Below are 22,721 nucleotides of genomic sequence, written 5' to 3' on the forward strand. Positions count from 1 at the left end.
TGTGCTCGATCAAAACGGCAAATGGTTCGTGTACTACTGACAACAAAACGAGAATCGGGATGGCAAAGCAACGAATGATCTAACTAAATAACTTATGGAAAGATTGCTCCATCTCAACCAACCTGAAAATGAAGACACTACAAACAAGTGGTATGGCCAGTCATGATTTACGAAAGTGAAGGATGGACTTTGCGTAAAATAGATGAAAAGAAAATCAGTGCTGACGAAATGTGGTTTTGCCACCGTTTGAGAATAGGTTGGATAGAAAAGTGAACAAATGAAAGTGTGCTACAGCAGCTTGGAACAAATATGGTCCTTCTGTCGACCATTCAGAGACGAAAACTAAAATATTTCGGCCATGATATGTGTCATAAGACCTGCAGTATTATGAAAAATATGCTGCAAGGCAAAGTTGAAGGCAAAAGGCGACGAGGCAGACCAGCAATCTCGTACGTGGACAAAATCTCAAACTGGACGAAAATGGATTAAACAGAAGCCATCAGAGGATGTGAGGAGAGAGCAATGGTGGACTGTTGAGCATGTTTTTCAGCAGCCAACATCATAGCTGATGATGCCAACCGACCGACCTTATTTTCATCTGGCCTGGACATCCAGTTATATTGCCAAAATATCCTCATAGTTGGTCAGATCAACCTCAACCATATGAAGTGTATAATAAAAAGGAGGCAAAAGGCCCATCCTTACTAATGGTGAGGGCACAGCATTTTTTAAGCTCATCAGTGTCTTTGATTCACATAGCAATCCTTGAAAGATATGAAAATATTCATTCATTCATCTTCAGCCGCTTCTGTGGGGTCGGGTCACGGTGGCAGCAAGCTACGTACGGCACTCCAGACATCCCTCTCCCCAGTGACGCCCTCCAGCTCCTCCTGAGGGATCCCAAGGCGTTCCCAGACCAGATTGGACATTTAGTCCCTCCAGTGAGTTCTGGGTCTACCCCAGGGTCTCTCCCAGTTGGCTGTGCCCGGAAAACTCCAAAGGAAGGCACCCAGGAGGCATCCTAATCAGATGCCTGAACCATCTCAACTGGCTCTTTTTGACACGAAGGAGCAGCGGCTCTACTCCAACTCCCTCCGGATGTCCGAGCTCCTCACCCTATCTCTAAGGGTCAGTCAAGCAGGTACAGTGCATCCTGAAAGTATTCACACCCCTTCACTTTCCCCACATTTTGTTATGTTACAGCCTTATTCCAAAATGGATTAAATTCCTTTTTTTTCTCATCAATCTACATACAATACCCCATAATGACAAAACGAAAAAGGTTTTGTAGAAATTCTTGCAAATTTATTAAGAATAAAAAACTGAAATATTGCATGTACATAAGTATTCACACCCTTTACTCAGTACTTGGTTGAGGCACCCTTGGCAGCGATTACAGCCTCAAGTCTTCTTGGGTATGAAGCTACAAGCTTGGCACACCTATATTTGCGGTATTTCTCCCATTCTCTCTGCAGATCCTCTCGAGCTCTGTAAGGTTAAATGGGGAGCGTCGCTGCACAGCTATTTTCAGGTCTTTCCAGAGATGTTCAATGGGGTTCAAGTCTGGGCTCTGGCTGGGTCACTCAAGGACATTCACAGACTTGTCCCGAAGCCACTCCTTTGTTGTCTTGGCTGTGTGCTTAGGGTCGTTGTCATGTTGAAAGGTAAACCTTCACCCCAGTCTGAGGTCCTGAGCGCTCTGGAGCAGGTTTTCATCAAGGATCTTTCTGTACTTTGCTACATTCATCTTTCCCTCTATCCTGACTAGTCTCCCAGTTCCTGCTACTGAAAAACATCCCCACAGCATGATGCTGCCACCACCATGCTTCACTTTAGGGATGGTATTAGCAAGGTGATGAGAGGTGCCTGGTTTCCTCCAGACGTGACGTTTGGCATTCAGGCCAAAGAGTTCAATCTTGGTTTCATCAGACCAGAGAATATTGTTTCTCATGGTCTGAGAGTCCTTTAGGTGCTTTCTGGCAAACTCCAAGCGGGCTGTCATGTGCCTTTTACTGAACAGAGGCTTCCATCTGGCCACTCTACCATAAAGGCCTGATTGGTGGAGTGCTGCAGAGATGGTTGTCCTTTTGGAAGGTTCTCCCATCTCCACAGAGGAACACTGGAGCTCTGTCAGAGTGACCATCGGGTTCTTGGTCACCTCCCTGACCAAGGCCCTTCTCCCCCGATTGCTGTTTGGCTGGGCGACCAGCTCTAGGAAGAGTCCTGGTGGATCCAAACTTCTTCCATTTACGAATGATGGAGACCACTGTGCTCTTTGGGACCTTCAAAGCTGTAAAAAAAAAAATTGTACCCTTCCCCAGATCTGTGCCTCGATACAATCCTGTCTCAGAGGTCCACAGACAATTCCTTTGACTTCATGGCTTGGTTTCTGCTCTGACATGCACTGTCAACAGTGGGACCTTATATAGACAGGTGACTGCCTTTCCAAATCATGTCCAATCAATTGAATTTACTACAGGTGGACTCCAATCAAGATGTAGAAACATCTCAAGGATGATCAGTGGAAACAGGATGAACCTGAGCTCAATTTTGAATGTCATAGCGAAGGGTGTGAATACTTATGTACATGCAATATTTCAGTTTTTATTTCTAATAAATTTGCAAAAATTTCTACAAAACCTTTTTCACTTTGTCATTATGGAGTATTGTGTGTAGATTGATGAGGAAAAAAAAAGAATTTAATCCATTTTGGAATAAGGCTGTAACATAACAAAATGTGGGGAAGGTGAAGGGGTGTGAATACTTTTCGGATGCACTGTAAATGAAGAACAGGGCTGAGAGAAAAGCAGAATGCTGTCATGGTAATTAATCCATTACCTGTGGGGAACATACTTTAAAGTCGAGACAAACCTCAAATTCAATTTCATTCAATCAACATAGATCCACCGATGTGTGTGGGGTGAACTGCGTCTTAAATTTTGAAAAAAAAAATACAAAATACAAAATCCATAAGGATATATTTTTTTTCTTTATGATCACAAGTTTGCCCACCATTTCCACATCGACCAGTGTTAAACTTTAAAATCCATGTCCACAGATGGATTCTAGGAATGTGCCAACTGCCCAATTGGGGTAATTCAATTTAATGGGTACTGCGTTAATTAACCATTAAACAGAATCGGTGTTAAATTCTGTACATGTTATGAAGAAACAGACATTGGTCATAAGTATAAAAAAAGGAGTAAACCATTTAAATAACCTCAGCAACAGACCACAAACAGAGTGGGCTCTGTAACATCTTCCACCATCATCCCCAACACCGGAGCTCCACGAGGTTGTGTGCTGATCCCTTTCCTGTATACCCTCTACACAATGACTGCACCCTTACCCATCACCGCCACATACTTAAAATGCTCAGATGACACTACCACACTTGCACTCCTCAAAAGCAACTCTGTGGCAGCCTTTCAACCAGGGACCGAAATTAACACTCACCACCCGCCAAATGCGAGTAGATTTTCTGATTGGCGATAAATCTCAGAAGCCTACCAGCCACATGGCAAGTAACAAAAAAAGTGAAATCCAACCACTTAACCCCCCCCCCATTTCTCTCGCTCTCTCTCCTTAGCAACGGCAATAACATAGCAACAACAATAACAGAAATTAACCAACCAAAGTGCATTAGAACAATAACATAGCAACAACAATAACAGAAATTAACCAATCAAACTATATTAGAATGTTGCTACACGCTACTGGCGGGTAACATTACGCACACACTTGAGAGGAACAATGACAGCAGCACCGTCACACTCGGTACTAGCCTACTCTATTCTTTTAACTAACGTTAGCGAGCAACACCAGTTATGTGGCGATATTTAGAAGGCGCAAAACCACTATGAAAAAGACAACCATGCCCGGAAGAGGAGGAAGAAGCCACCATCACCACCAAACTGAAAAAAAGAAAGTTTAGTGAAAAGTGGAGGGATGACGATAAAGGAGCTGCACTGCAAATTCTTCTGTGCTTGCCAAGATTTAAAATCTTAGATCAGGAAATATGCGATTAATTATCTTGTTTTAAAAGTTATTTACTGGTTTCTATCTTTGAACCCAGCCACTGAGGATGCACAAGCCAGTGCATCCTTAGTGCCAGTCCCAAGCCCGGACAAATGGGGAGGGTTGGCGTAAAATCTTTGCCAAATCAAATATGCGGATCATAAATAAGATTTACATACCGGATCGGTCGAGGCCCGGGTTACCAACGACCGCCACCGGTACTGTTAACCAGCAGGGTGTCGGTGGAAACTATGCTACTGTTGGGCGAAGGAGAAGGAGAGGGGGAAAGCATGTCCAGAGGCAGCTAGAAAGCAGGAAGGGTAGGCATGTGGAGGTGAGAGTTGGAACTTTGAATGTTGGCACTATGACTGGTAAAGGGAGAGAGCTGGCTGATATAATGGAAAGAAGAAAGGTAGGCATACTGTGTGTGCAAGAGACCAGGTGGAAGGGGAGTAAGGCCAGGAGTATCGGAAGTGGGTTCAAACTCTTCTACCATGGTGTGAATGGGAGGAGAAATGGGGTAGGGGTAATTCTGAAGGAAGAGTATGTCAAGAGCGTGCTGGAGGTGAAGAGAGTGTCAGACAGAGTGATGAGTATGAAGCTGTAAATCAGAGGTGTATTGCTAAATGTTATCAGCACATATGCCCTGCAAGTTGGGTGTGAGATGGATGAAAAAGAAGAATTCTGGAGTGAGTTGGATGACGTGGTGGAGAGGGTACCCAAGGAGGAGAGAATGGTGTTGGAGCAGACTTCAATGGACATGTTGGTGAAGGGAACAGAGGGGATGAGGAGGTGATGGGAAGGTATGGAGTCAAGAAGAGAAATGTGGAAGGACAGATGGTGGTCGATTTTGCGAAAAGAATGGAAATGGCTGTGGTGAATACATATTTCAAGAAGAGGGAGGAACACAGGGTGACGTACAAGAGTGGAGGAAAGTGCACACAGGTGGACTATATCTTATGTAGAAGGCGCAATCTAAAAGGGATTGGAGACTACAAGGTGGTAACAGGGGAGAACGTAGCTAAGCAGCATCGGATGGTGGTCTGTAGGATGACTTTGGAGACCAAGAAGAGGAAGCGAGTGAAGACACAGCCGAATATCAAATGGTGGAAGTTGAAGAAGGAAGACTGTTGTGTGGAGCTCAGGGAGGAGTTAAGACAGGCACTGGGTGGTAGTGAAGAGTTGCCAGATGGCTGGGCAGCCACTGCAGAAATAGTGAGGGAGACAGCTAGGAAGGTACTTGGTGTGTCATCAGGACAGAGGAAGGAAGACAAGGAGACTTGGTGGTGGAATGAGGAAGTACAGCAAATCATACAGAGGAAAAGGTTGGCAAAGAAGAAGTGGGATAGTAAGAGAGATGAATAAAGTAGACAGGAGTACAAGGAGACGCAGCGTAAAGTGAAGAGAGAGGTGGCAAAGGCAAAGGAAAAGGCGTATGGTGAGTTGTATGACAGGTTAGACACTAAGGAAGGGGAAAAGGACTTGTACCGATTGGCTAGACAGAGGGACCAAGCTGGGAAGGATGTGCAGCAAGTTAGGGCGATCAAGGATAGAGATGGAAATGTGCTGACAAGCGAGGAGAGTGTGCTAAGAAGGTGGAAGGAATACTTTGAGGGGCTGATGAATGAAGAAAATGAGAGAGAGAGAAGGTTGGATGATGTAGGGATAGTGAATCAGGAAGTTCAGTGGATTAGCAAGGAGGAAGTGAGGGCAGCTATGAAGAGGATGAAGAGTGGAAAGGCAGTTGGTCCTGATGACATACCTGTGGAGGCATGGAGATGTTTAGGAGCGATGGCAGTAGGGTTTTAACTAGATTGTTTAACACAACCCTGGAAAGTGAGAGGATGCCTGAGGAGTGGAGAAGAAGCATACTGGTACCGATTTTCAAGAACAAGGGCGATGTGCAGAACTGTAACAACTACAGAGGTATAAAGTTGATCAGCCAAAGCATGAAGATTTGGGAAAGAGTAATAGAAGCTAGGTTAAGAGGAGAGGTGATGATCAGCGAGCAGCAGTATGGTTTCATGCCACGAAAGAGCACCACAGATGCGATGTTTGCTTTGAGAATGTTGATTGAGAAGTATAGAGAAGGCCAGAAAGAGTTGCATTGTGTCTTTGTAGATTTAGAGAAAGCATATGACAGGGTGCCGAGAGAGGAGGTGTGGTATTGTATGAGGAAGTCAGGAGTTGCAGAGAAGTATGTAGGAGTGGTGCAGGATATGTATGAGGGAAGTGTGATAATGGTGAGGTGTGCAGTTGGAATGACAGATGGGTTCAAGGTGGAGGTCGGATTACATCAAGGATCGGCTCTGAGCCCTTTCTTGTTTGCAATGGTGATGGACAGGTTGACAGACAAGATCAGGCAGGAGTCTCCATGGACGATGATGTTCGCGGATGACATTGTGATCTGTAGCGAGAGTAGGGGGCAGGTTGAGGAGAGCCTGGAGAGGTGGAGGTATGCACTGGAGAGAAGAGGAATGAAAGTCAGTAGGAGCAAGACGGAATACCTATGCGTGAATGAGAGGGAGGACAGTGGCATGGTCAGGATGCAAGGAGTGGAGGTGACAAAGGCATTTGAGTTTAAATACTTGGGGTCAACTGTCCAAAGTAACGGGGCGTGCAGTAGAGAGGTGAAGAAGAGAGTGCAGGCAGGGTGGAGTGGGTGGAGAAGTGTGTCAGGAGTGATTTGTGACAGAAGGGTACCAGCAAGAGTTAAAGGGAAAGTTTACAAGATGGTTGTGAGACCAGCTATGTTATATGGTTTGGAGACAGTGGCACTGACGAAAAGACAGGAGGTGGAGCTGGAGGTGGCAGAGCTGAAAATGCTAAGATTTTCACTGGGAGTAACGGAGAGGGACAGGATTAGTAACGATTATATTAGAGGGACCGCTCAGGTTGGATGGTTTGGAGACAAAGCAAGAGAGGCAAGATTGAGATGGCTTGGACATGTGCGGAGGAGAGATCCTGGTTATATTGGGAGAAGGATGCTGAATATGGAGCTGCCAGGGAAGAGGAGAAGAGGAAGGCCAAAGAGGAGGTTTATGGATGTGGTGAGAGAAGACATGCAGGTGGCTGGTGTGACAGAGGAAGATGCAGAAGACAGGAAGAAATGGAAACGGATGACCCGCAGTGGCGACCCCTAACGGGAGCAGCCGAAAGTAGTAGTAGTAGTATCTTTGAATTCATGGTATATTCTTAAATTGATCATGAATATGTCTTTTATGCCTCAATTAGTCAGGAAATCTTACAATTGAGTAATTTATTGTTAAAACAAGCTACATTAGCTAGAGTAGTAATTTGTACCATTCTCTTTCACAAAAACTAACTTGTTTCAAGATTCAGTGACACAAACTCAAGTTCAATTGCTTGATTTAAGAATGACGGAAGGCTTTTATATATATACACATTTTTATTCAATGGCCCAACATGCTTCACCTATCATGAAATGAAAGTACACTTTGATTTTCACTGCTCAAACTTGGAAAGAGTTGTCAATAATAATGTTGATAGAAATTTCACTTGTCCTGGTTGTGATTTCAGTAAAATCAAGTTTCCTGTTTTAAGATGTATGCTCTGGGATTAAGGATTAGTTTTAGGTTTGGGCCTACGTATTTCAAGATGAGCCAACTTCTTTCAAGTAACGGAATAATCATACTCCACTAGTATTAAGTAGTTTCCCTTAAATTTGTGATTTGATTTCTTGTTCCTTTTTCAGTGTGCTAAAATTAAGAACGCAAAAAATGACTTAGGAATTATTTGCTTCATTTGCATCTTTTTCAACTCCAAGAATTTGGTAGTAATCTTTACAGCTCTTGATTTTTTTGACAGCATCCAGCTGCTCTGACGTGTATGGTTTAGTGTTGGCTGTGTCTGGAGCACACTTCCCTGACGCAGTGCTGTAGCGGTCTAAGCGTCGGCTTTGTGTCAATGCAGTTGTCCACTGGGGACCGGGGTTCGTGCCTCGGCCTCGTCAGATCCGACTATGGCCGGATTCAATGAAGCAGCAATAACTGGCAGTTGGCGAACGCATACAGTACGAGGGTGGGTGTTTGAACTAGAATAGGGAGTGATTTGCCACTAAATTGGGAGAAAAAGGGAAAAATCAGAAGGAAAAAAATCGCTAATATTCAGTGTATTTCACTTATTACTGTGCTGTAACAAATCTGATCTTAAGTAATTTTATGTAAAAACCAGCATTTCCTTCTTATTTCAAGCCTTTGAACACTATCCGAGCCTACTTATTTCTAGACTGGAACCAACTTATTTTAAGATTTCTTGTCAAAATTATCTTGCTGCATGGACAGATAATTTCCCCAGTATTAAGTACTTTTCCCCTCAAATTCAGTGTTTATTTCTTGTATTTAAGCTCATGTTTTTGCAGTGTGCGAGAGGCTAGCTGGAGTATAATGCACAGACCATGATAATGAGTTGCTTCATCTGTTGCCAGTATGCCAAAAACCGTAGCAATTCATTTGTCATCTGTAACAAGATAATGAAGGTAGAAAACATCAAAGAACATGAGACCTCCAGATGTCACATTACCTGTATGAATGCCTCTCAGGCTCAATCGGAGTCTCTCCTTGCAACATCCTCCATAAAGGCGCTAATAGCCATGTCCGAGCAGACCAGCAGGAAAATGCAGAACATGTTTAGGACTGTGCATGCCATTGGCAAGAAGGCGAGACCACTCTCCAACTTCGAATGGATGTGCGATTAAGTGAATTTAGTTGTCATCTCAAAATATCCTTATACAGTAAACTAAGTGCTGGCTGTAGCTAACGTTAGCCAGCTAGCACTAGTATGTGACACCTTGTTTGCACTAACGTTAGCTGTGTGCTAGCTTCAACACCATGAAACAGGTTAAAACTGATTGCCGGTCCAACCTCGACTCAGACACACTCTCGGATCTACTGATGGTGCAGCTGTCATCTCCCGAGATCAGGGAGTATGACCCAACCAGTGCTGTTGATCTGTGGCACCAAGACTCTGTCAGGAGCAGGAGGCCAGACTTCATGGACGGTGCAACGAGAGTGGCTGCTGTAGAGTGAGAAGTAGTCTGGGACTAGGGATGGACATGTGGAGCACTCGAGTAGTTATAATAATACTGCAAATAAAACATGAAATCATACTTGTAACATTTTATCGTTTAACCATTGACTAATTTTACATAAAAATATTTTTGCTTCAGATCTGCTCTTGTCACATTTTTAAAAGCTTTTATTCAACACAATATCTTAGTCTCTCATTGTTATGTACTGAAAACGTATGTATGGCACAAAAAAGGCTACTAATTATTTTGGCCGGTAAAAAATATGCTTGGCCCGTAGATTTTTTCATCTACCAGTCCCCTTGGCCAATAAGCCAATAAGTTATTTTCGGACCCTGCTTTCAACACTCCCATTTTCCTCTTTACACAATAGTGCTCCGATAACTTTCCACAACAGAATGTCACTAAGACAAAAGAGCAGCTCGTTTTGATTTTTGATTTTGATATACTATATTAAACCCCGTGGGGAAATTACGCGCTGCATTTAACCCATCCTAGCTGTGTAGCTAGGAGCAGAGGGCAGCCGCCACGCAGCACCTGGGAACCAACTCCAGTTCATCTTGCCATGCCTCAGTCAAGGGCACAGACAGGAGTATTACTATTACTACTTTCGGTTGCTCCCGTTAAGGGTCGCCACAGCGGATCATCCGTTTCCATCTCTCCCTGTCCTCTGCATCTTCCTCTGCCAAACCATCTCAATCTTGCCTCTTGCTTTGTCTCCAAACCATCCAACCTGAGCTGTCCCTCTAATATACTCATTCCTAATCCTGTCCCTCATCACCACTCCCAATGACAATATTAGCATCTTCAACTCTGCCACCTCCAGCTCTACCTCCTGTCTTTTCATCAGTTCCACTGTCTCCAAACCATATAACATAGGTGGTCTCACTACCATCTTGTAAACCTTCCCTTTAACTCTTGCTGGGACCCTTCTGTCACAAATCACTCCTGACACTCTTCTCCACCCACTCCAGCCTGCCTGCACTCTCTTCTTCACCAGTTGACCCCAAGTATTTAAACTCATACACCTTCGTCACCTCTATTCCTTGCTCCCTCAGCAATCCGCTGTCCTCCCTCTCATTCACGCATATGTATTCTATAAAAGAGCCACTCATTACCAACCCTAACTCTTGTATTTCAGTCCACAATCCTGCATTCTTCCATAAAGAGAGTGTGGAACTGGTGGACTGCTTCAGGTACCTTGGACTCACTCTGGACAATAGACTGTTTCGACCAACACACCACTGATATCCCTAAACACTGCCAGCAAAGAATCAGAATCAGAATACTTTATTTACCCCCGAGGGAAAATTGAGTTCTATTACAGACACTCACGCTCTAATAACTAAAAACTAACAAGATACAAGATAAGAAAATAGAAACAGAAACAAATAGATAGATAAATAAGAAATAGAAATAAGAACAAAATATATTAACAAGCGTGGTGCACATAACTCCCTATCTATACTGCACTAACGCAGCACACAACAAGCAGCACAAAATAAGCAGCACAAACAAAACTCGACAGGGCCAGTCCAATGACCATTAACTCAGGAGTGTCTGACGGTCTGAGTCTGAGGGAGGAGTTGTAAAGTTTGATGGCTACAGGCAGGAATGACCTCCTGTGGCGCTCTGTGGTGCTTTTCGGCAGAATGAGTCTATTACTAAAAGTACTCCTGTGTCCAACCAGCATGTCATGGAGTGGGTGGGAGACATTGTCCATGGTGGCAAGTAATTTCAACAGCGTCCTCCTCTCAGAAACCGCCGCCAGAGAATCCAGTTCCACCCCCACAATGTCACCGGCCTTGTGGATCAGTTTATTGAGCCGGTTTGCATCCGCTACCCTCAACCTGCTGCCCCAACACACAACAGCAAACAGGACAGCACTGGCCACCACAGAGTCATACCACATCCTGAGCATTGTCTGGCAGATGTTGAGGACCTCAGCCTCCTCAAAAAGTAGAGACGGCTCTGTCCCTTCTTGTAGAGGGCATCAATGCTCTTAGCCCAGTCCAGTTTATTGTCTATATACACCCCCAGGTAATTATAGTATTCCACAGTGTTCACACTGACCCCCTGGATAGAGACAGGGGTCACTGGTGTCATGTCCCACCTCAGGTCAACAAAGACTCTGTCATTTGTAAATTAAAGGCACTTTCTGTTGAAACACACATTCTCTTCTACTGTACAAAAGTATAATTCAGCCCATACCAATCAAGCGCTCCCCGTTTCTTCACCATATTAACAGTTACCAATATGAACCAGCTCGTCTGTCTCTTGCACAGTACATCCATAACGACTGGCCTTCCTACCCCCAACCTATAAGACCTCAATAGCAAAGCCGTGATACGTAGAGCACTACCCATAACTCAGGATCCCACTCACCCCCTTAATCCATTCTTCACACTCCTTCCATTTGGTCGCAGGTACAGGTCCCTCGCCTGGAGACGAGACCGCTTTAAAAGGAGCTTTGTTCCTTCTGCCATTCTGAACCAAGTTGCCATGTTGCCACCCTGTCCTTGTACTGTATGTATAGTATGTGTACTGGTATGTTGTACTGTATGTATAGTATGTGTACAGGTATTTACTGTATGTGAGGCTCTACAAAATTTGAAAACAAATATCCTCTTGTGAGGACAATAAACACAGAGAAAGGATCGGACCTGGGCTCTCAACAAAGACGGCGGTGTAGAGAGTTGTTTTGTGAAACCTGACACCGGAAAATAAAAATCACAGATATTACCCCTGTTTGTACACACGTTTTTAGTGGCCGACAAGAATAGCTTATCATCACTCAAATCGAGAAATTCGGAAGCCTGTGTCTCAAAGACTCACCACCAACACAGCTGGCTGAAGCTAGCAAGAAAGTGGACGCCTTCCTGAACAAGGTACCAGAAGATACACTAGCTCCCCCGTGTGCAACCGCCAGTGAGACCACAATGCATTTCCTCACCTCAGAGATAAGATTTGTATTTCCACACATAATACTGAACATGACACAAAAGAATTCACACTCCACATGTATCAGAGGATACATGTGGTAGTCTGCAGCCCTCCCCGGATCGGCAGAGGGGGTGGAGCAGAGACTGTGACGGCTTGGAAGAGTGGCCAAGTACAATTGAGGAGAAAAGGGGGGGGTCCAAAAAAAAAGAGAATAACTTTGCATTGATTTACAGTGACCCTTCCCTCTAAGGGGCCAGACAAGTAGACCCAAACTATACAAGAAATAAATAAATTGTAAAAATATATAACAATAACCTCTGCAATTTCTGCTCTCCACTGGCTCCCCACGAGCTTCAGAACAGTTTTTCTTTAAAGGTTCAGTTGTTTGTTTTCAAACCCTTAAATGACTTGGTCAGAAACTACATTTCAGACCTCCTCTAACCTTCTGAACACAACCCACAGGACCATGGTTTCCTGACTAGGTACTCCTCACTGAGGGGATCTAGACGTCCCAGTAAGTGCTAGGCTGCTTACCTGGCTGTGTAGGTTGTTTTTTTGCAGGTACTGACTCCAGGGATCTGGGATCTGCTCATCTGCCCCAGCTATGATGGTATGAGAGTTCAGTTTCAGCAGGTAGCAGCCCTGAGCACCATACCTCTGCTTCATATCCTCATACACAGTGTCTGCCCTGTGAGAGGAAGGACGGGAAAAATACACATGTGTAGGTATGCCAAAGAACCATACTGAAAGTACTACTGACTACTGTTACTGCTTGTTTTACTGTTAGGTGTGCCAGAACACCTACATCCAACAGAGCCATTATTAACACAAGAATGACCGGGATTTCACGCCTACCTAAAACGACCATGGGCGGTCAACATGGCGGCTGGTTTTTAAACTTTATATTCTGTCAAGATAAATACCCAACTGAGATATCAATGCATTACATATGTTAGTAAGTCTGTTAGGAAGCTAACTGACACCAAAATCAACATTTTAATAACTATAATACTATTTTTCAAACAATTTAAAATGTCCGCTGTCCAACACCTGTAAATACTGCAATGCCTCGGTGGTAGTCATGGTGCGTCTGTAACCAGACATGTTGGCAATAATAATAATAATAATAATAATAATAATAAATTAAACATATATAGCGCTTTTCTAACACTCGAAGTCGCTTTACAATAAACAGGGTGAAACAAGACAACAGATAAACACAACACAGACATACAGGGTTGCGCCAGCAGTACTCTCCCACTTAGAGAGATACAAAAGGGAAAGAAAAACAAAAAACAACAGCACTGTGGACGTTGATTTCCTGTAGGGGTTTACTCCTGTAGCATGGATGACTCCACTGCAGCACTTCACATACCAGCCTGCTGTTGTACCGGGGTACTGAATGAAGAGCACCCACACATACACACACATACACCACACACTCATGGACTGTGAAAAGCTGAGTGCTAACACAAACATACACACACATACACACACATACACCACACACTCGTGGACTTTATTAGCAATATGTGTTGTCCATTTTGTTTTTCAGGTAATATTTTCCCTTTTTCAGTTTTGCTATTCAAGTTCAACCATGTCTCTGAAGTTTAAACTGTTTAAAAATAGTATTATAGTTGTTAAAATGTGAATTTTGGTGTCAGTTAGTTTCAAAACAGACATACTAACATATGTAATGCATTAATATTGCAACTGGGTATTTATCTTGTCAGAATATAGAGTTTAAACACCGGCAGTCATTTTGACTGCTCATGGTCATTTTAGGTAGATCTTCTCATAAAAAAAATTTTTTGTACAATTGATCTAAAACGCATTTTAATGCAAATATATGCAATTTTAGGAGCATTCAGGGAGCAACAGGTCTGTATCTTTTTTTTTCCCCCACAAAGTTATTAAACTTTGAAAATCCAAAACGTTCATAATGACTGCCTTGGTTGTTCTGTTATTAGCTGCAGGCTGCAGCTGTGTTTACTGCGCTATGCTTACATCACAGCGTGCCAAGACCAGCCTGGCATCCTTTTAAACTTTAGGTGGTTTTTAACCCATAGATGTCAGCAAAATCACAAAAATGTTCTAGGGATTAGTTACTCTTTATTATTAATAACAATGATAATAATAATAATAATAATAATAACAACATCTGAAGATAGTTTTAAGCATAGGTGTAATGAGTATGGCATTTACAACAAAATAGTTTACACTTTTCTGCTCCTTTGACTGATCTTTTACTTTTAAAAAAAAGTTAAAAGTTTACTTTGTGATTTTCAGTTTACTTTCTGATTTTCAAAAAATTCCTAGTTTAAAGACCACCCATATTTGTTACTTTTCATAACCATTTCTGTTAATATACACTGCTCAAAAAAATAGAGGGAACACATAAGCAATGACATGTAGCTCCAAGTCAATCACACTTTTGAGATATCAACCTGTCCAGTTAGGAAGCAACACTGATTTGTGAATCAATTTCACCCGTTGGTAAATTGTCTAATTTCCACCAGGAAATTAGACAATTTGCAAGACAACCCCTATAACAGGAATGGATTTGCAGGTGGTGGCCACAGACCATTTGCCTGTCCTCATCTTTTCTGGCCGATCTTTGGTTAGTTTTTCATTTTGCTAGTGCCCTTACCACTAGAGGTGGCATGAGGCGGTATCTGCAACCTACAGAAGTTGCTCAGGTAGTGCAGCTCATCCAGGATGGCACATCAATGCGTGCTGTGGCAAGAAGATTTGACGTGTCTCCCAGCACAGTGTCCAGAGCATGGAGGAGGTACCAGGAGACAGGCCAGTACACCAGGAGACGTGGAGGGGGCCGCAGGAGGACAACAACCCTGCAGCAGGACCGCTATCTGGTCCTTTGTGCAAGGAGGAACAGGAGGAGCACTGCCGGAGCCCTACAAAACGACCTTCAACAGGCCACTAATGTGCAGGTTTCTGCTCAAACAGTGAGAAACAGAATGCATGAGGATGGTATGAGGGCCCGACGTCCACAATTGGGGCCTGTGCTCACAGCCCAACACCGTGCAGCCCGATTGACCTTTGCCAGAGAACATCTTGGTTGGCAGATTCGCCATTGGCACCCTGTGCTCTTCACAGATGAGAGCAGGTTCACAGTGAACACATGTGACAGACGTGAGAGAGTCTGGAGACGCTGTGGAGAACGTTCTGCTGCCTGCAACATCCTCCAGCATGACCGGTTTGGCGGTGGGTCAGTGATGGTCTGGGGAGGCATATCCTTGGAGGGCCGCACAGACCTCTACGTGCTAGCCAGAGGTACCATGACTGCCATTAGGTACCGGGATGAGATCCTCAGACCCATTGTCAGACCATATGCTGGTGCAGTGGGCCCTGGGTTCCTGCTCATGCATGACAATGCTCGTCCTCATGTGGCCAGAGTGTGTCAGCAGTTCCTGTATGTCGAGGGCATTGATGCTATGGACTGGCCTGCACGTTCCCCAGACCTGAATCCAATCGAGCACCTCTGGGACGTCATGTCTCGTACCATCCGCCAACACGATGTCGCACCACAGACTGTCCAGGAGTTGACCGATGCCCTGATCCAGGTCTGGGAGGAGATCCCTCAGGAGACCATCCGTCATCTCATCAGGAGCATGCCCAGACGTTGTAGGGAGTGCATACAGGCACGTGGAGGCCACACACACTACTGAGCCTCATTTTGAATCGTCTTGAAGAATTTCCACAGAAGTTGGATCAGCCTATGTTCTCATTTTCCACTTTGATTTTGAGTATGATTCTGAATCCAGACCTTAATGGGCTAATGATTTTGATTTCCATTGATCATTCTTAGGTTATTTTGCTCTAAACACATTCCTCTGTCTAATAAATACAGATTTTCAGCTGAAATATTTCATTCATCGAGGTCTATATTGTGTTTTTAGGTGTTCCCTTTATTTTTTTGAGCAGTATACATGTTTGAGTGTGTATCTCTAGGTGTGTGTTCCATTTCAAAACTAATTACATTCCCACCTGCATATTTACCCCTATCTGCATGCAAACACAATGTATTAGACGTACCTCTGCTCATCACCCTCGCTCATATCATGCAGTAAGACATAATATTTGAGCGTATTGGGGATGAACCACTTAGGGCTTGTATACTCTCCACTGTGCTGAATCCTGTGCTGCTCCTGGGACAACTTGAGGAACTGGTCTACTGGCACCGCCTCACCAGAAGACACCACCAGCAGACCTGCAGAGGGTGTGGCTGTCAAGGAGTCAACAAGAAATTACGTATTGTGTGCTTATAAAGGGTTTTGAACATAGAGAAATTCATGGCTTTGTTTTTACCCATTAACACATGCATTTGCTCTAAACATGTACGAATACAGTGGCCTTTCAGGAGACTTTGCAAACATTGGTGGACTGCAAACATTCCCAAATCCTCTGTGAATAGTTCACATGGCCATTGAAACTCTAGTAAATGGTCACGCCTATCTGCATATAAAACTGGTCTTTGGTTTGGATCGTTATGCCACTGTATTGTTTATAAGGGTGGGGACACCTGCAGTCAGTTTATAAGGGTGGGATACCTGCAGTCAGTTTATAAGGGTGAGGATACCTGCAGTAAGTTTATAAGGGTGGGGATACCTGCAGTCAGTTTAGACTGAGGCGGTCACTCAGATGGTGATGAAACATTTCTCTCCATAAACGTTGTGTCCAGATGAACTGATTCAACTTTCTTTGAAAGCCACAAATACACCCACAAAGGAGATCAGAGTGGCAAAAAGGTGCTACTCTGAAAAGTTGAAAAACAGGTTTTCTACCAATGACCCAGCATCAGTCTGGAGAGGTTTGAAAGACATTACGAACTACAGGAAATCACTCCCTCACACTGCAGGGAACCAGCAACTGGCTGACAACTTAAATGGGTTTTACTGCAGGTTTGAAAAGCAAACTTTCACACCCCTCACCCTCTCTAGCCACAATACACAACCAACTGCACTCCCTGCCAGCCCCTCTCCCCTCCCCACCGAACCCCCACCCACACTCAGGATCCCTGTTGAAGACATGCACCAACTCTTCCAGAGACAGAAGATCAGGAAGGCACCGGGCCCAGGTGGCGTGTCACCCTCCTGTCTTAAAGTCTGTGCTGACCAGCTGGCCTCCATTTTCACACTGATCTTCAACAGATCGCTGGAACTGTGTGAAGTCCCCTCCTGCTTCAAGAGCTCCACTATCATCCCAGTCCCCAAGAAACCCTGTATCACAGGATTAAATTACTACAGGCCCATTGCACTAATGTCTTTGGTCATGAAATCCTTCGAGAGACTGGTGTTTGCACACCTGAAGGAAATCACAGGCCCCCTGCTAGACCCCCTGCAGTTTGCCTATCAAGCACACAGGTCAGTGAATGATGGAGTCAACATGGGATTGCACTACATCTTCCAACACCTTGACTCCCCAGGGACATATGCAAGGGTCCTGTTTGTGGACTTAAGCTCAGCGTTAAACACCATCGTCCCAGATATCCTCCACTCCAAACTCACCCAGCTCACTGTACCAGCCCCCATCTGCAAGACTGCCAGTGGAATAAAAACTTCCTGACAGACAGGAGGCAGCTGGTGAGGCTTGGGGGAAAAATCATATCCAGCACCCAGCCAATCAGCACTGGTGCCCCCCAGGGATCTGTGCTGTCCCCTCTACTCTTCTCCCTCTACACAAATTACTGCACCTCAGGTGACCCGTCTGTTAAACTCCTGAAGTTTGCAGACGACACAACCACCACTGGCCTCATCCGGGATGGTGACAAGTCTGCATATAGACAGGAGGTTGATCAGCTGGCCCTCTGGTGCGGCCATAACAACCTGGAGTTAAACATGCTCAAAATAGTGGAGATGACAGTAGACTTCAGGAGGAGTTCCTCAACACTGCCCCCCCATACCATACTCAAGAAAACAGTATCTACGGTGAAAACCTACAGATTTCTGAGTTCCACAATCTCCCAGGACCTAAGGTAGGCATCCAAAATAGACACTCATCAAAAAGGCCCAGCAGAGGATGTACTTTCTCTGCCAGCTCAATAAATTCAAACCTGCCTCAGGAACTGCTGATTCAGTTCTACACTGTAATAATCCAGTGTGTCTTCTGCACATCCATCACTGTCTGGTTTGGTCTGGCCACCAAACAGGACAGAGACAGACTACAATGGACAGTTAAGTCTGCAGAGAAAACCATTGGTGCAAACCTGCCCTCCATTCAGGACTTAAACACCTCCAAACTCGGGAAACATCACTGCAGACCCATCACACCCTGGTCACAACCTGTTCCAACTCCACCCCTCTGGTAGGCGCTACAGACCACTGTACCCCAGAACAACCAGATATAAAAACAGTTTCTATCCGCGGGCTGTCTTTCAAATGAACACTTAACACTGTCAAATCCAACCATGCTGTATATACTGTACTGTACATGTTGTATATACTGTATTGTACATTGTACATAAACTGGTACACTGTCATGTTCATCTACCTCAGACATGTATGTACGTAACCTGATATCATCTATTTCAGCATCTCTGATATATTATCTGCACCACTGCACTTTATCACCTCTTATTTCATCTGTATAAGTCAATCCTTGTGTATATATGTGAAGATTGTTGTGTTGTAGTGTTATTCTATGTTAAGTACACAGAGAGCCACGAAACTAGAGTCACATTCCATGTGTGTGCAAACCTACATCGCCAATAAACATGGTTCTGATTCTATAGTGTACTAGTAACATGAATGGAAGCAAATAAACAAATGGACAACTAACTGTAGTCAGATGTAGTATGGTGTTGTTTCAGTTTTACAACAAGACAAAGAAAGGGGGCGTCCGGGTAGCATAGCAGTCTATTTCATTGCCTACCAACACAGGGATCTTCAGTTCGAACCCCCGTGTTACCTCCGGCTTGGCCAGACATCCCTACAGACACAACTGTGGCTTCCCACCTGCAGACACGGCATCTGCAGGTGGGAAGCCGGATATGGGTATGTGTCCTGGTCGCTGCACTCGCACCTTCTCTGGTCGGTTGAGGCACCTGTTCAGGGGGGAGGGGGGACTGGGGGGAATAGCGTGATCCTCCCACGCGCCACGTCCCCCTGGTGAAACTCCTCACTATCAGGTGAAAAGAAGCGGCTGGTGACTCCACATGTATGGGAGGAGACATGTGGTAGTCTGCAGCCCTCCCCGGATCAGCAGAGGGGGTGGAGCAGAGACCGGGACAGCTTGGAAGAGTGGGGTAATTGGCCAAGTACGACTGGGGAAAAAAAGGTGGAAAAAAATCAAAACAAACAAAAAAACAAGACAAAGAAAGCTGGAAAAACAAGGAAACTAAGCAAGGAACAAACTTACTCACGCCTCAAGTCTTTGTTATTTGTCTAGTTTGGCTCTGATTCTCTCTGAGTATTTAAATTTACTTTAATTTTAATTTCCCATTTTTCATACTGAACAGTAAATACTGCAATTCTATAATTGTTTATTTTCTTTTTACTAATTTTTTGATTCGTAGATTTAACAATCTGTTTTAAGTCATACTTTACCTTTTTTTTTTTTTTCTCCCAATTGTATCCGGCCAATTACCCCACTCTTCTGAGCCGTCCCGGTCTCTGCTCCACCCCATCTGCTGATCCGGGGAGGGCTGCAGACTACCACATCCCTCCTCCAATACATGTGGAGTCACCAGCCGCTTCTTTTCACCTGACAGTGATGAGTTTCACCAGGGGGACGTAGCGCGTGGGAGGATCATACTATTCCCCCAGTTCCCCCTCCCCCCTGAACAGGCGCCCCCGACCAACCAGAGGAGGCGCTAGTGCAGCGACCAGGACACATACCCACATCCAGCTTCCCACTCGCAGACACGGCCAACTGTGTCTGTAGAGAAGCCTGACCAAGCCGGAGGTAACACGGGGATTCGAACCGCCGACCCCGTGTTGGTAGGTAACGGAATACACTGCTACACCACCTGGACACCCTTCATTTAGCATTTTTTGAATTTGTACTGATGCCTTAGCATTTCATTGCCAGTAACACAGTATTGTGCGTTTGGAGAAAAAAATGACTTGAATTTGAAGACAGAAGGATGTTGCCGCTAGCCAGCTAAAAAACATCACGGACAGAGTCCACAACACAACACCAGCTCTGGCGGCACAACAATACAAGCAGAGACAGTAGCTTAACATTTCAGAGACCCAGGACATACACACAGGTGTTTTAGGGTACTCTAGCCAACTAGACCGCTTCTGATGTTTAGACTGGGTGGACCTTAGTACGGTACAGGTGAGGTCAGCTTGTACCTATGGCTGTCACAATTACTGCATAACTTCCTGATCACGACTACTTGACCTGACTGCCAGCATTTTGCAGAATCGTTTCCATTCATTTGTATAACAACAGCTGGATGAAAGTAACAGACATGTCATATTTCATCACTACTTCCACCTCCTTTTCCACTGTCTGCTGTTTGACTGGCGCTCTGGTAATGATGTCATTTTGTGTGCCCCTGGCACACGAGTGGTGAATTAGCGCCAACAAACTGTTTATCTTAAGAGGCTTATTCTAGAATAGTCTAGACTATTCTAGAATAGTCTAGAATATTCGATGACTGCATTTAGACGAGCATGTGCTGATATCAACATTATGGACGTAGTTGCAAAGCCAAACAGCACAGTGGCGCTGTGGCACACGTTGGTTTTAAGCCCGAATAAAAAGGAGAGCCCAAGAACTTGGAGGAGGCCATTTGTCAGATTTGCAGCAAAAAGGTGGCAGTCAAAAGCACTAATACCACAAGTTTAAAAAAAAAAACATCTACGGATCCACCACCCCACCCAATACGTCGAACTTGGAAAGACAGAAGGCTCAGAAAATAGGATAAGTGGCTAAGTACAATTGGGGAGGAAAAAAAAAAGGGAGGGGGGGACAAAAAAAATACCAATTAAGTCATTAATTGCGATCATTTGTATGACAATTAATTGTCAACTAAAATGTCATGATCGTGACAGCCCTAGTGGTAGTATGTATGAAACTCAAGACAGGAGCGGTAACAGACTAACAGAGGTAAAAACGCTCCAGAGTGCGTGCTCTCAGAAGGATACATGCGAGGTAGTGATTGAGGAACTCGTGGTCGGACGCAGACATTGACTGCAGGAAGCTCTCCCTGTAGGCTTCGAACCAAGGCGTGGTTGCTGGAGACACACAAAAATGAGACATAAGACAAATGCACAGAGCAACCCACCCATACCAGAGGCTCCATCCAGTTTTAACCTTGCTGGACACGATTAGCCAAAGATCAGAGTTTCTGAGTTAAACTATATCTGTCTGACTTGCAAAAGAACTGGTAAACCATAGCACTAAGTTAAGATCATGGAAAATTCATTTTATATCCAAATTCACCAGTAATTATCTGAGATACAAGGCTACTACTAAAGTCACCGCTTTTGCTTGTAACTTTGCAATTAAAATATTTGAACAAAAACTCCCAAAGGCTTTTGTTCCAAAGAAACTGTAACAGAGTTCGATAATGAATTCCAGTCCGATGACTGGGACTTAAATTCATGAGCATGAAAAATACATGTGGTGTGTATTTTACATTTGGTACGTGTGGCACATTTTGTTTTGTACAGCATGGAGAACAGTCCCATATCTCACCCACCATTGAAGCTAAGGTCATAGTCTCCTGCTGTGATCACGTTGGCCCCGCCCCCTTCTGATGGCTGGCACGATAACACCACTTCGCTAAGCAGTCTACGCTGGGCAGAGCTGAGGGTACCAGAGGCAGGAGACGGGTACGTGACTATATTGTTGATACTGATGCGTATATTCTTCACTGGCTGTAGCTGGTTGTTGGGGTCTCGTAGGTGTCCTGCAAAACACAACAACAATTGAACAGACCAAACAGGATTTATGAATTCAATTCAACAAATAGAATTCAATGCAAGGCATGACACTGAGACTGTTCAAAAATTCTTCAATCTAATATTCATCCATTACTCTTCAGCCACTTCTCCGGGGTCGGGTGGCGGTGGCAGCAAGCTAAGTAGGGCACCAAGTAGGGCACACGTTTTGCACACTATGTGCGTGTGAAACGTTCGCATGCCCACACACCTGCCAATCGCTCTTATTTTATTGGGAGTAGGAGCAAGCAACCCCGTGGCAGCAAGCTAAGTAGGGCACTCCAGACGTCCCTCTCCCCAGCAACGCCCTCCAGCTCCTCCTGGCTGATCCAAAGGTGTTCCCAGACCAGATTGGACATGTAGTCCCTCCAGCGAGTTCTGGGTCTACCCCGGGGTCTCCTCCCGGTTGGCCGTGCCCAGAAAACCTCCAAAGGAAGTCGCCCAGGAGGCATCCTGATCAGATGCCTGAACCACCTCGACTGGCTCCTTTTGACGTGAAGGAGCAGTGGCTCTTATCCGACCTCCCTCCAGATGTCCGAGCTCCTCACCCTATCTCTAAGGCTGAGCCCAGACACCCTACAGAGGAAACTCATTTCAGCCACTTGTATTCGCGATCTCACCCTTTCTGTCACTACCCAAAGCGCATGACCATAGGTGAGGGTTGGAACGAAGACTGACCAGTAAAATGACTGGTAAATCTAATATTACAAAGAAAATAAGAGGTCCTACAGAGCTCTTCAAAACACGGACCGTAAGCTGTTGAAGGTGCATCTCACATTTTCCTAGTGTGTTTGCTTTTA

The 22,721-nt window shown here is 44.7% G+C and overlaps 1 protein-coding gene across 2 annotated transcripts in view; it reads right to left on the reverse strand.

Annotated features, from left to right (window-relative positions):
• Positions 1 to 22,721, reverse strand: part of trappc8 (trafficking protein particle complex subunit 8) — a 104,429-nt gene that overhangs the window by 78,662 nt on the left and 3,046 nt on the right. For both annotated transcript variants that reach the window (XM_056276306.1, XM_056276305.1), the window contains exons 2-5: positions 21,681 to 21,890; positions 21,124 to 21,213; positions 16,064 to 16,238; positions 12,542 to 12,695 (exon numbers count right to left, since the gene is read on the reverse strand). In XM_056276306.1, coding sequence (XP_056132281.1) covers positions 12,542 to 12,695; positions 16,064 to 16,238; positions 21,124 to 21,213; positions 21,681 to 21,890 — 629 coding nt within the window. The remainder of the gene's footprint in view (positions 1 to 12,541; positions 12,696 to 16,063; positions 16,239 to 21,123; positions 21,214 to 21,680; positions 21,891 to 22,721) is intronic.

The sequence above is a fragment of the Lampris incognitus genome, chromosome 3 (genome assembly GCF_029633865.1).
Source record: "Lampris incognitus isolate fLamInc1 chromosome 3, fLamInc1.hap2, whole genome shotgun sequence".
NCBI classification, from domain to species: Eukaryota; Metazoa; Chordata; class Actinopteri; order Lampriformes; family Lampridae; genus Lampris; species Lampris incognitus.